The 12,836-nt window shown below is 58.6% G+C and overlaps 1 protein-coding gene across 1 annotated transcript in view; it reads right to left on the minus strand.

The window, feature by feature from the left end:
- AGAP3 (ArfGAP with GTPase domain, ankyrin repeat and PH domain 3) overlaps positions 1–12,611 on the minus strand; it is a 119,762-nt gene extending 107,151 nt beyond the window's left edge. The window contains exon 1 of the mRNA XM_068933872.1: positions 11,825–12,611. Coding sequence (XP_068789973.1) covers positions 11,825–12,611 — 787 coding nt within the window. The remainder of the gene's footprint in view (positions 1–11,824) is intronic.
- Between the last annotated feature and the right edge of the window lie 225 nt (positions 12,612–12,836).

The raw sequence follows: 12,836 nt of genomic DNA on the forward strand, positions 1-12,836 counted from the left end.
CTGTCCTCTCAGCTCCCACGGGAGGCAGGACGCACGTCTCTGATGGCTTCAGCCCTCTTTGCGTTTCCAGGCTAACGCTTTGCCTCGTCTGCCCGGTGCCGGAGCGGCCCGGGGCGCCGGGCGACGCACGGCCGCAGTTGCAGGGGTCAGCGCCCGCTCGCTCGCGGGAGGCTCTGCTCCGCGTGCCGCTGCCGTCCAGCGCGCCACGATCCCCTCTGCGCCTGCCCCGCGGCTCTGCTGCAGCCACCGGCACCCGCGGGCCACGGCGCATCCTCCCTCACGGCAAACACGGAAAGAATGCAGCGCTCAGACTGTAGTCAGGTACTAATTTATTAACACTTACTTTTCTGAAACTACAGGGTCCAACGCTAGCCTGATAAAGTAATAACTATTAATATCCATCGTGAAAGCTCTGAAGAGGATATCATTTCTTCACTCAGGATATCATTTCTTCACTCATCTATGTTTTCTGTTACTCTTTCTCTTTATTCTAGGAAAAGTTTTAAGGTAGAGGTAAAATGTTTAATAAAACAACTATTAAGGACAGAGGACAACGATAAGTCCTTGAGCCCTTTCAAAAAGGCAACAACACACCTTCTATATTTCACCGGTATTACCTGGTCTAAAAAAAGATGTCACCTCCCCCTTAACATTTGCTCCGCTTAATTCCTTAGTCAGGTCACCGCGACGGCTACAGCTCCGTTACCGCTTTCCTCTTTGCTGGCGTTCGCCCCCTCCAGCTGAGGACAACGGTAGCATGGGGCAGTATCTCACTGTATGAGTTTCCTTACCCTCGGACTACGAAAAACTGGCCAAACTGGGCAGATTTTTTCTGGGGGTCTTTGAACGCAGCAGAAGTAAAATCCACTACTTGACTTGGCCATAAAAAGAGAGGTAGAGAGACCGAGAGAGGGCAGACTCTTCTCTTGTCGTCTTCGGCCCCCAGAACGCTCAGGATAGAGAAACCGTCCAGGTTTTTCCTAGCTGCCTAACACGTCTCGTTATAACACGGTCCAGGTGCTCTTTAGCAACAGTCTGATTTTTAACTTGCTGCAAAGGCCTTTGGGTAAATCTGCACACAAGTAATTGTGACACAATGCCAATTTAACTATATTCATTCATATAACATATTTAAATAATATAACATGCTTAAAGCAAAACGTCAATGTACAGCCGTAATCAGCACTAACACCTGCAAAGTCAGAGTTTTAGCTCAGGCCACCAGCAGGCCGTTGCAGGTCTCTTACCGCCACACGCCCATGCACGATGCTCGTGTCCACCCTCAGCCCAATGCGCCCGCACCGTGCTGCCTGCGCTCTGCGCTTGGCCGCCCCAGCCAGCACCGGTCACTGGAGTGCCTGCGGGCTGCAACCCCACGCGCCCCCGGCACAGCCCTGCACCAACTTGCCGCAACCCCATGCGCCCCAGGCACAGCCCTGCGCCCACTTGCTGCAACCCCACGCGCCCCAGGCACAGCCCTGCGGGCTGCAGCCCCACCGGCTGCAACCCAACGCAGCCCCGGCCCGGCCCCGCGGGCTGCAACCCAACGTGCCCCAGGCACGGCCCCGCGGGCTGCAACCCAACGTGCCCCAGGCACAGCCCCACGGGCTGCAACCCCACCGGCTGCAACCCAACGAGCCCCAGGCACAGCCCTGCAGGCTGCAGCCCCACCGGCTGCAACCCAACGAGCCCCAGGCACAGCCCCACGGGCTGCAACCCCACCGGCTGCAACCCCACGCGCCCCAGGCACGGCCCCGCGGGCTGCAGCCCCACCGGCTGCAACCCAACGAGCCCCAGGCACGGCCCCGCGGGCTGCAACCCAACGTGCCCCAGGCACGGCCCCGCGGGCTGCAGCCCCACCGGCTGCAACCCCACGCGCCCCAGGCACAGCCCTGCGCCCACTTGCTGCAACCCCACGCGCCCCAGGCACAGCCCTGCGCCCACTTGCTGCAACCCCACGCGCCCCAGGCACAGCCCTGCGGGCTGCAGCCCCACCGGCTGCAACCCAACGAGCCCCAGGCACGGCCCCGCGGGCTGCAGCCCCACCGGCTGCAACCCAACGCAGCCCCGGCCCGGCCCCGCCGGCTGCAACCCAACGAGCCCCAGGCACAGCCCTGCAGGCTGCAGCCCCACCGGCTGCAACCCAACGAGCCCCAGGCACGGCCCCGCGGGCTGCAACCCAACGAGCCCCAGGCACAGCCCCACGGGCTGCAACCCAACGTGCCCCAGGCACGGCCCCGCGGGCTGCAGCCCCACCGGCTGCAACCCAACGAGCCCCAGGCACAGCCCCGCGGGCTGCAACCCAACGTGCCCCAGGCACGGCCCCGCGGGCTGCAACCCAACGTGCCCCAGGCACGGCCCCACGGGCTGCAACCCCACCGGCTGCAACCCCACGCGCCCCAGGCACAGCCCTGCAGGCTGCAGCCCCACCGGCTGCAACCCAACGAGCCCCAGGCACAGCCCCACGGGCTGCAGCCCCACCGGCTGCAACCCAACGAGCCCCAGGCACGGCCCCGCGGGCTGCAGCCCCACCGGCTGCAACCCAACGAGCCCCAGGCACAGCCCCACGGGCTGCAGCCCCACCGGCTGCAACCCAACGAGCCCCAGGCACAGCCCCACGGGCTGCAACCCCACCGGCTGCAACCCCACGCGCCCCAGGCACGGCCCCGCGGGCTGCAACCCAACGTGCCCCAGGCACGGCCCCGCGGGCTGCAACCCAACGTGCCCCAGGCACGGCCCCGCGGGCTGCAACCCAACGAGCCCCAGGCCCAGCCCCGCTCGAGGGCAGTGGCGAGGCGGAAGCACGGCGCAGCGACAGCCTCCCACGGCTGCTCACGCCACCCCGCACTGCCGCCTGAGGATGCACCCGATGCCCAGTGACTCACCACGTCTCCACTCTCAGCTCCTCTGTGCCCCAACCTGCAGCAGCAATCATCCAAGCGCTCACACGCTGCAGTCTGGGTTTAACCCCAGGCTGAACGGGGCGAGGCCCTTCTTGCTGGCTCTAGCTCCTGGTTTCCAGAGCGCGGCTGCCAATTTAACTACCCGCAGGGCGGACGAGGACGGGGCTGTCCCTCCACGCGGCAGGAAGAAGGCAGCAGCGCTCGACCAAGCTCACGACCTGGCTCTGCTGCAAAGGGCACACCGCGAGCAGCCACTGGCACGAGGAGGCGGACAGCGGCTGCAGCGCTGCGCCGCTCTCTCCCGGAAATGCACTTGTTATTAGAGGCTGCTTGGCAGGCACCGATCCTCACTGCTGTGCCACCCAAGGGAGCGGGGTTCCTCCTGCCCTTGCCAAGTGGGCTAATTCTCCCTCCTTCCCCCCCCGAGTGGAGGCAGCATCTCACCCCGGCTACAGCTGCCGAATCCCCAGCCTGGAAAGGGCTCCTGCAGACGCAGGAGGGACGGCACCAGGCTACGCAGCTCCACTGCATGGGAGCAGCCATCTAGAGTCAGGCCAAGGGTCCCCCAGCCCGGCCGTCTCCAACAACAGCTGCAAGTGGGAACCCAGGGAAAGTCATAACAAGTGCGTATTTAGCAAAAAGAGTGCATATGTTACACAGTCCCTGACTTCTTCAGCGCAGGGCTCTCCTGAGCCTCATGTGGTTTGTCTATATAGCAAACCTCAAAAAATCTCTCATTTGAGTACTTGTCCAATCTCCTTTTAAGACCACGTAAAATTTCACTTCCACATCATCCTTTAGCGAGAAGTTCCACTCCTTGAGAACCCACTTCCTGGGTTTCAGCCCAGCTTTGATTAACTTTATTGGATGCCCCAATTCTTGCATTACAGAGACAGTGAACTAACCTCTCCAGCCACCCTGATCAAGCCCCGAAGATTTTTCACTGCTAAATCTTCTCTTTCCCACGCTGAAGAGTCCCAGCCTACTCAGTCACTCCTCATAGAGAGGCTGTTCTGTACCTTCAATCCTCTCTGCTGCCCTTCTCTGATTCTTTTCCTGTTATAATATATCCTTTTTAGAGGAAAAAAGATAAGGCCACCACATGTGTCATCATGCAAAGCATTTCTTATTCACAAGGGAAAGGAAACCGACAGCCATAACTGGGAAATCCCATAGGATTCCAATGACTGAACCTGCCCAGACTCCCAGCGCTTTGCTACAGGTCAGTCAGCTGCAAAGATAAGGCTCTTCTAAAAATACGCATCTACTGTAGCATTTGGGGTAGAGATAACTCCATTGTAAGTGCACACAGAACTACAGATGAACCCAGTCTTGATCCACTATCCAGAAGTACAAAAGCAAGTGCTTACAGGCTATGTGACAAAAGGAACAAACATTAGGATGGAAGTGGCCTTGAAGACCGGCATGGAATTCCTTCAAAATCATCTGGAAAAATTACCAAGATACAGATCTTAGAGGGGTCAGTTCCATCCGTGGTCTACATCCAAAGTCACAGTCACAGAGGTTAGGATCAGGAAGACCTTTGTGTCTATCTGCCATCCCAGAGCGTACACAAACACGTGTGCGTGCACACACACACACACACACACACACACACACACACACACAGCCTTCCATTAATAATCTCCTACATGAACAAAAGCACCTCTTTCTCAGGAAGACATCCTATCCTGATCTTAAACTGCCCGCGATGGAGACTCCACCACAACTTGGTAAACTGCTCCTGGGGTCCACTACCCTTCCTGGCAGGACAGGCACCTTTGCTCCAGGGGCGTTTGCGGTGCTCCCTGATCCGGCCAGGCACCTTGTCCTCCCACCTCCGAGACTGACACCAGACGGCTCATCAGAACTGCTTCCCCTAAAGACACTTGGGACTGGCCCAATCACCCTTTGACCTTTTCTGATCAGCTGCGCGGATGGAGCTACATGATGTGCTCATGTTTTCTCTCATAAGGCTTAATGACAAGCAAAGCAGCATCTGAGCAAAGCAATGGGAGGCTCGAGGAAGCTGAGCGTGTCAGCACACCGGCGTGTGCCGTTCTGTCACCACAGACAGGCTCTGCCTTCTACATTCAGACTGACCCTGACGACGTGTCCGCACTGGAGCCGAGAGCCTCAGCAGGCATTGCCTGACTCCTGAAGGCTTAGGCACATGTCCGCTGCCTTCATTCTGCAGCATGCTTGGGGAGTGTCCCAGCTTCCTCATGAGGACAGAACGTAGAGCTAGCCTCACGATGTCCCATAGCAAGCCCACCAATAAGCCATTTCCCAAAACATCTAATTCACGCCAAAGTAAATCAGTCTTGTGCAGAAGAAAGGGTCTACTCAAGTAAAGCATTTCAATCAAGTTTCAACTGCACCCTGAACTACTGGCACTAACTAGTTACTCTTCAGGTCTAGCTTTAGACGAGCTTCATGTAGATAGTTTTGGGGCTTTCTTAAACTATGTCCTGAAAGCTGAAACTCGTCATAACCAGAAGGCTTTAATGTCAACTTCCCCAAATTACCGGGTTAATAAAGCAATGCTCCCACAGATACACTCCTAGCACTTCTTACAGACCAAGGGGAGAAGCTTTGCTCTTATTGTCAAAAAGAGGACCCACAAAGAAGAAAAATAAATGCCTTCAGCTGCATCAAGTGGCAGCCTGCAACACTGCACTGCTTCCCTCTCCCACAACAGGCTTGGAGAGCAGAACCTGGAAGATGTGATGGTTTTTTCAGGGCCTGAAGAATTGCCACGGCCAAACACAAAGCCTTTACTGACACCATTCGTCTCTAGTACATAAGTCAAGGAGACTATCAGCTAATGCAGGAGATTAATGAGGATTTGGAGCATGACCCACTTTTACATTTCAAACTGAGGTCCGCAACACAACCGAGTCTTTCAAATTTATTACTGTAACTGGCTGACAAGTTATTTTTACAAAATTACTATTCTGCTCCCCAAGCCCACAGACTACCTTTCTCTCATCGCACAAGAGGACACGTACAATCCATACATGCCACGCTGACATCTGGGTGACCCACTTCTCGGGTCTGATGCATTCATTCGCAGGCCCAAACACGCCTCTTCAGTCAGTTCGCACAAGTCATGCTGAGCTACCCTGCGCCCATGCAGCCAACAGCCCTCCTCCAAGTTAAGCTGTACAGTTACCGCGTTGGCATACGCAGGTGCAACTCCACCACAAGGTTTTCATGCAATTTCTCCAGCAGAGACCCCTTAACGGCACAGTTTTCTTACACTTGCTTTTCTCAACTACCGGTATCTTCTCGCAGTAAGTGAAAACAGCAGGCGTTTGAGGGAGTGCGTGGACGAAATCCACAGTTCGTCAGAATAGCACCTCAAGAACAGTTTCTCAACCACCCAAAACAGCCACAGGCCAAGTAACCTGACCGTCAAAAAAAGCCCACACAACTCGCTGATGTCAGCTCTGTCCATTCCAAGTGTTTATCATTTACCAGTTAAATGCAGCATATGGTCGCTCCCTGAATTCAATCAGTATAAATTCTATTAGCATACTATTATGTACTCTCTACATTTGTGTTATCTGTTACACACTAAAATTAGCGCAAGTTCTGAGCAACAGGGTATGCAGGCAAGCCCAGGGAGGTCAAAGTCCATAGCTACAGAGTCTTGACTTGGAGGCAGAAGCCTCCCTCCTGAAGACACCTTCGCTCTGAGGAGCTGCCAGACCCACGTCCCCATCCCAGGCTAGGCACAGGAGGTGTCGTCAGCTGCTGCAGCAGCATTCACCACTTGAAGAGGTGATCCCCACCTTCTCTGGAGAAGAGACAGCAACCACGGGGAAGTGCACAGCAAGCCACCCGATGACCTGATCTGATCTGACTAATGCACTAGCACCCACTAACTGACATGCAGGCAGGCAGGTCAGCGTTAGTACCCAAAGTGCAGTTCAGTCCCTGGCTTTACAGTGTGGGGTTCAGTCTGCTCCACGTTGTTCCGGAGCCTTGGTACAAGTTTGTTTAGCAAAGACTCCCTCTAGCCTGGGTAACACCTTAATGAACTGTCATCTCCCTCATCAACAGGGTTCCTGTATGCAGTGGTGAATAGTCACTTACTTGATTAGTTTCACAGCTGGACTACTTGTATCACTTGATATCTCACATTAAAACACATCCAGTCACCTTTCCTCCCTCTTCCCTTTGTTGCTTAGAGTACAAAAGAGACTAGAGAGTCAGTCCTGTGGTTGGGGTTCTTTCCCTAGGTGTATCTGATCTCAAAAACAGAAAAAGTGGGCTCGTGGCACGACTAGCATATGAAGTGCCTTACCACAGTCCAGCGGTGGCCTCGGCTCCAAGACACAAGACACAGCCACACAAGAGAAGTAAGCAATCTGACCTGTCCCTCAGAAAGAAGATCCAGGCCAATTTTGTTACCGCCTAGAAGCTTCCACTCATGGAGATTTCCAAGCATACACAGCTCTGTATTCCAGAAAGCAAAGGTCCATATAGAAGTCTGGAAGTTAAAGTGAACAAAGTCCCCACCCCAAAGAGGTGCACGTATGGGCATAAAGTAGGCACTCTAAACAGATGGTGCCTCTTGGTCAGCGAGTTAACCTGGCGCTGTGTGACAGGACAGCATCACACGCTAAGAAGGGAAGAACAGAACACGAGTGGAAGAGAACACAGCCTCCTCTCCATCACGGAGGCTGCACGCCACAGCACCACCTGCCTTGAAAGTAGCTGACAGCTCACTGGGAATTCATGCCATTACTGACCCTCTGATTCTTACACCCTCCTGCTGCTGCTTCAAAGCTGGGAGGAGGAAGAGGCTAGCAGGGCAAAACTTGACTCCCTACACAGGCTGATCTCTGCATAGCATGAAGTGAAGCAGGTTCACCTGCCTTGTGCTGAGAACAGCAAATGTCAGACACATTTGGTCTCCACACAGACAGCAACTAATAATTAACCAAGTCATTATCCAAGCCACCGTGGAACTAACTTGGACACTGAAAACCTGGACACTAAAACCAGCCTTGAAACCAGGTCAGAGGCTGAACAAACACAGAAGTGCCCACACGAACCAAGTTCCAAAGTACCCAGCTGCCTGCACATGCAGATGAAACGGCAGCAGACTGCTACATGCCTGGGCAGAGCCATCTTCCCCAGGTCAGACTTGATAACGACTCGGTCCTGGCAGAACCATCTTCCCCACGTCAGACTTGACAACAACTCGGTCCTGGCAATGCTGGCAAGAACACCGATTTCTCCAGGTCAGGGACCCACACACGCAAGGCTAGTACTTCACCTTCAGAGAGCTTAGCCAATAAGACAGCATGTGCAGGATGTGATCTTAGCAAGGACTCTCTCACCAGGACTCTCTCACCAGGACTCTACTTGGCAGCAGTGAAGGGAGAGGATCTGGCATATCTCTGGAAAAAAGGGCGTGATTATTAACTTTTACCCTTCTTTCTCATCTATACTGCATGTGGTGGCAGCTAAGGCCACCTGCCGTGCCATTAGACACCATGTATTTCGCAGTGCACATACTTGGGAAGATTCATACATTTTAAGCCTCTCCTCGCCTACTGTTTTCCAGTCCACGTTCCAATACACGCAGACCAAAGGACCTTATCAAATTCTGTCTGCTCAGACAGAGCTGGAAGGGGTCTGTTGAAAGAGACAACCCAGCAGAGTTAGTGATGTGAAGAGACAGCTAATCCACTGCTTTCCCAACACACGTGCTCTACTGGGGACTTACCTCGCCAGTAAAAACCTGTACTCAATTTGTCTGACTTCAGTTCCAGCTGTTTAATTCCACAAGCAAAGGCAGGTTAAGATTAAAAGGGCACTGTTTTTTGAAGTTTCCTTTTCATATAGAAACCTGTAGACCGTAACCAGAACGCCTCTGAATCTACTACAGTCATACGGAGAATCAGGCTGTTTGCATCTGTGTCTTGACAACTCTTTCCTTGATACCTTCTGGATTTCTCAAGTTTGTCTGAAGCACAGACACCAGACTGGATTCAGCATCTGAGCCATGGTCTCCAACCCCATCTTATCATCTCTGCTTCTTACCAACGTTCTCAGCTAGGCTTAGGCAGGTACCAACAAGAGATGATACATATCATTATGTACTGAATTCACTATGCAAACTTCGCCTTATTAATGTAAAAATAAGGCGCCTGCTCTTCTCCCTGTCCTCTTCTCTCACACATGCCATACACGTTAGTCCTCTGAACAGCCATGAACCAAACAGGAGATTAAAGGGAGCTAGCATGGGACACCTTACAGCAGAGCCTCTTTTTGAAAGATAAGAATATGGTTGGGAGAAACATTTCCTGAGCCATGGGGTTCAGATCCCACTGCCAGAGACACTGCACCCACCCCACCATATGATCCCCTCTCAAAAAGGGAGAACACCACCTTCAAAACTGTCCGGTTTTCCACAGCCTGCTCCCATCAGAGGGCTTCTTCAGAATTGTATTAGCGGATACGTTCTTCTGATCTACTGCTTACGTCCACTTGTGATCAGTCCAAACCGGCTGGGCTTTGTGTTGACACTGCTCTTTAGCTCCAAAGGCTCTTGCCCTCCCTTGTTCTATTTACAGAAAATCACATCCCCTGTCAGCCTTCGTTCTCCCAAACAAAGACAAGCTCTTTAAGCCTTTTTTATATACAAGTTCTCCATTCCCCTGATCACGCCTGAAGCCTTTCCCTGTGCTTGGTTCAGGCTGAACCCCTCCATCAGCAGGGAGCCAGCACTGCGCACACCATCCAGAAGAGGTTTCAGCAGAGCCAACAGCCCTGAGACCGGGTGGGCTGGGTTTTTGGCCTTTGGGTATGTCTGCACAGCACAGTGCAGTGCTGGATGGATATCTGAGCTTGTTATAAACAACATTCTCCAGGTACTGGAAACAGGGTAGCAGTGTTGGCTTGGATCTCTGCCTGGACTAATATACCCAGCTTTTCCAAAGAGCTGATTAGCCACAACTGCAGCTGCACCCCCTTAGGAGGGCATGTTGGGACTGTATCAGCAGCTTTCCTAAGGCTAAGGTGGGCAGCACTAGCATAATGCATCAAAGTTTTTGAAATTTTGAAAGGGTGTTAGAAACGCCATTGGTCTGCAAGGCTGCAATAGGAACAGGGCAGAGGCTTCTCGAGCTGTTGCATCTAGCAAGTGCCATGTTGGTGCAGTACTGAGATTCTGCAAGTCGGGTCTATAGCTTCACGGCTTAGAGGCTGAGAATGAGCCAGAGCTCACTGACAACACGCTTGGTGGAGAGACTACGGGGAGAGACAGAGTGTATAAAACAGGACAAGGAACAACGGCCTTGGCCTGCAGACTTCACTGCTGCTTCTTCACAGCCCATTGGTCCCAGGAGGTTATATCATAATCAGGTAGAACAAGGCAGGTAATCGAGCAGAAATGGTATTCCAAGTGAAGACCAAACCATAGGGTGAATAATGAGCCACAGTCCCAGAGGCAGCCTGGGTTGTCCCCAAGCCGCCAGTAAAACCCATAGTGAAAAATGCTAACCACCGTGACAAGCGGTGGTCTCACACGAGCAAGCCAGCCGCCGGCAGACAGGGCTCCGAGCCCGCGCCGACGCTCCCCGCAGAAGTCACAGAGGGCTACCTACGGGTGGACCGAAGAGAGAGCCCCTACCTGTCCCAGCAGAGCGGCCGGGTGAGGACGCAACCGCGAGCGCTCAACCTCCGCTGCTCCCCTGGGATCGCAGCGGCCAGGCTGGCTGCCTGCTGGAGGAGCTCCCGCCTGGAAGCGGCTGGCAAGTAGGAACAGGCCCCCACGCTGCAAGGGCCCGGCCCGGCCCTCCCGCCTGGCATACACCCACATTCCCCAGCCATGAGCGCAGCCTCCCCTCGGCCTGGGAACCTCCCGCCGCCCAGCCCGGCACCGGCACCGGCCCCGCGCACCCCTCCCGGGAGGCAGGGCGGCCCGGGAGCATCCCTTCCCCTCATCCCGTAAGCGCGCAGGGCAGCACCGGCCACCCGCTCGGGGTCTGTAAGCGCTCGGAGACCTTTACCTGGGAGGCACAGCGAGCAGCAGGGACCGCGGGGACCGAGAGGAAGGAGCCCCCGCAGGTCACCGCGGCACGTGCACAGCAGCAGAGCTGGGGCTGCCGCCCCCGTCCCGGGAGCCCCGCTCCTCTCGGAAAGCCCTGGGGCACGCGGCTCCTGGGGGCAGCCCCCGACCTCAGAGCGGGTGCCTGCCTCGGGGAGCCGCTGCTCCAAATCGGCGCCCTCCAGCACGCGAGCCAAGGCAGGGCACCCGCTGCCGCAACGCCCGCCCTGGAAACGCGGCCTGCCTCCCCGGGCAGCAGCTCGGCCCGGCCCGCCCCGTCTCTTGGCTCACCAGCCAACGCTCAATGCCCTCCAAAGCCGCGGAGGCCGTTCTCACCTCCGCCGCCCCGCACCGGCGCTACAGCGGCCGGGCACGCACCCAGCCGCGGGAAACGCCGGCGGCTGACGCCGAGCGGGGCCCCTGGAGCAGCGCGGCCCCCACGGCTCGGCGGCCACCGGCGAGCCCCACGGCCCCGGCAGCCCGTCCAGCGCGGCCCGAGCGCGGCAGCATCCGCTCGCGCTCCGGGGACGCCCGGGCGGGCGCAGCCGGGACGGAGTGAAGGGAGCGTCCCCGTGCCGTCCCTGCTCCGGCGGGAGCCGCCGGCACCGCTCCCGGGCGGCTCGCTGCTCAGCGGCCCACCAACGCCCCCCCCCACCAGCACCACCACCGCGGGTGCAGGGCGACGTCCGGTCCTCTGCTGCCCCGGACCCGCCGCGCGGCCCCGGCCGCCACGCCGGGGCAGAGCACGCGAGGCGACGCGCTCCGCTCCCGGCAGAGCAGGGCCCGGGCATCTCCCACCGCGCGAGGCCGCCGCCCTGCGCGGACCCCCGGCTGCGCCCCCCGCGCCACTTACCCCGGGCTCGCAGCGGGCCGCCGGCGAGGAGCACCGGCTCGGCGGCGCCGCGGGCCCCGCCGCGCTCCCGCCGTCGGAAGCGGCTGGTGAGGAGCTTCCAGAGCCCGGCGGGCTGCCGGGGCTGGGCGGGCCGCGGGCCCCCGACCCCGGCCAGCTCCGGGCAGAGCAGGTCCCGCTTGCTGGGGCAGGCGTGCAGGGAGCCGGCGTCGCCCTCGCTCCTGGTGCGGAGGCGCGCGGGGCGCAGCAGGCCCCCCGAGCCGGAGCGCCGCAGCTCGTGGCCCCGGCGCAGGCGGAAGCTGAAGCTCTTGCGCAGGGCGCTGAAGCCGCTGCGGGGGCCGGGGCCGGCGCGGCCCCCGCTGCCCGCGAAGGGGTTCCAGCGGCGGCTGCCCCACAGGGCGCCGCCGCGCAGGAAGCCGGGGCTCTCGGCGGCGGGCAGGAAGGTGACGCTGCTGGGGCGCGGGCGCGGGGCCCCGCCGGGTCCCGGGGCCGGCGGCGCGGCCCCCTCGGCGCCCCCCGGCCCGCGGCGCGGCCGCAGCCCCAGGAAGTCGAGCAGGCCGCTGCGGGCGCGGGCGGGGGCGGGGGGCGGCAGCAGCCCCGCGGCCGCCAGCCCGCTGCCGGCCGAGCAGAAGCTCTTGGGCCGCCTCTGCTGCTGCCGGGCCGCCTGCAGCGCGGCCTGCACGGCCGCGACGCCCTGCAGGTCCAGCGACTCGCACACGCTGACGGCGCGGCGGGGGCCCGGCGGCGGCGAGGGGCCGCGCCGCCCGCCCCAGGGCCAGCCCTCGGCCATGCTCAGCGGCGGCGGCGGCGGCGGGGGGGGCGGCGGCGGGGGGGGCCTGCGCGCCCCATGCCCCGCGCGGCGGCGGCGGCGGCGGAGCGGAGCGCGGAGCGGAGCGCGGAGCGGAGCGCGGCGGCGCCCGGGCCCTGCCGCCGCCCGCCGGCTCCCACGCCGCGCCGACATGCCCGGACCGGACCGGCTCGGCGCGCCGCAAACTCCGGGGCCGGATCCGCCCGG

The sequence above is a fragment of the Struthio camelus genome, chromosome 2 (genome assembly GCF_040807025.1).
Source record: "Struthio camelus isolate bStrCam1 chromosome 2, bStrCam1.hap1, whole genome shotgun sequence".
Classification (NCBI taxonomy): Eukaryota; Metazoa; Chordata; class Aves; order Struthioniformes; family Struthionidae; genus Struthio; species Struthio camelus.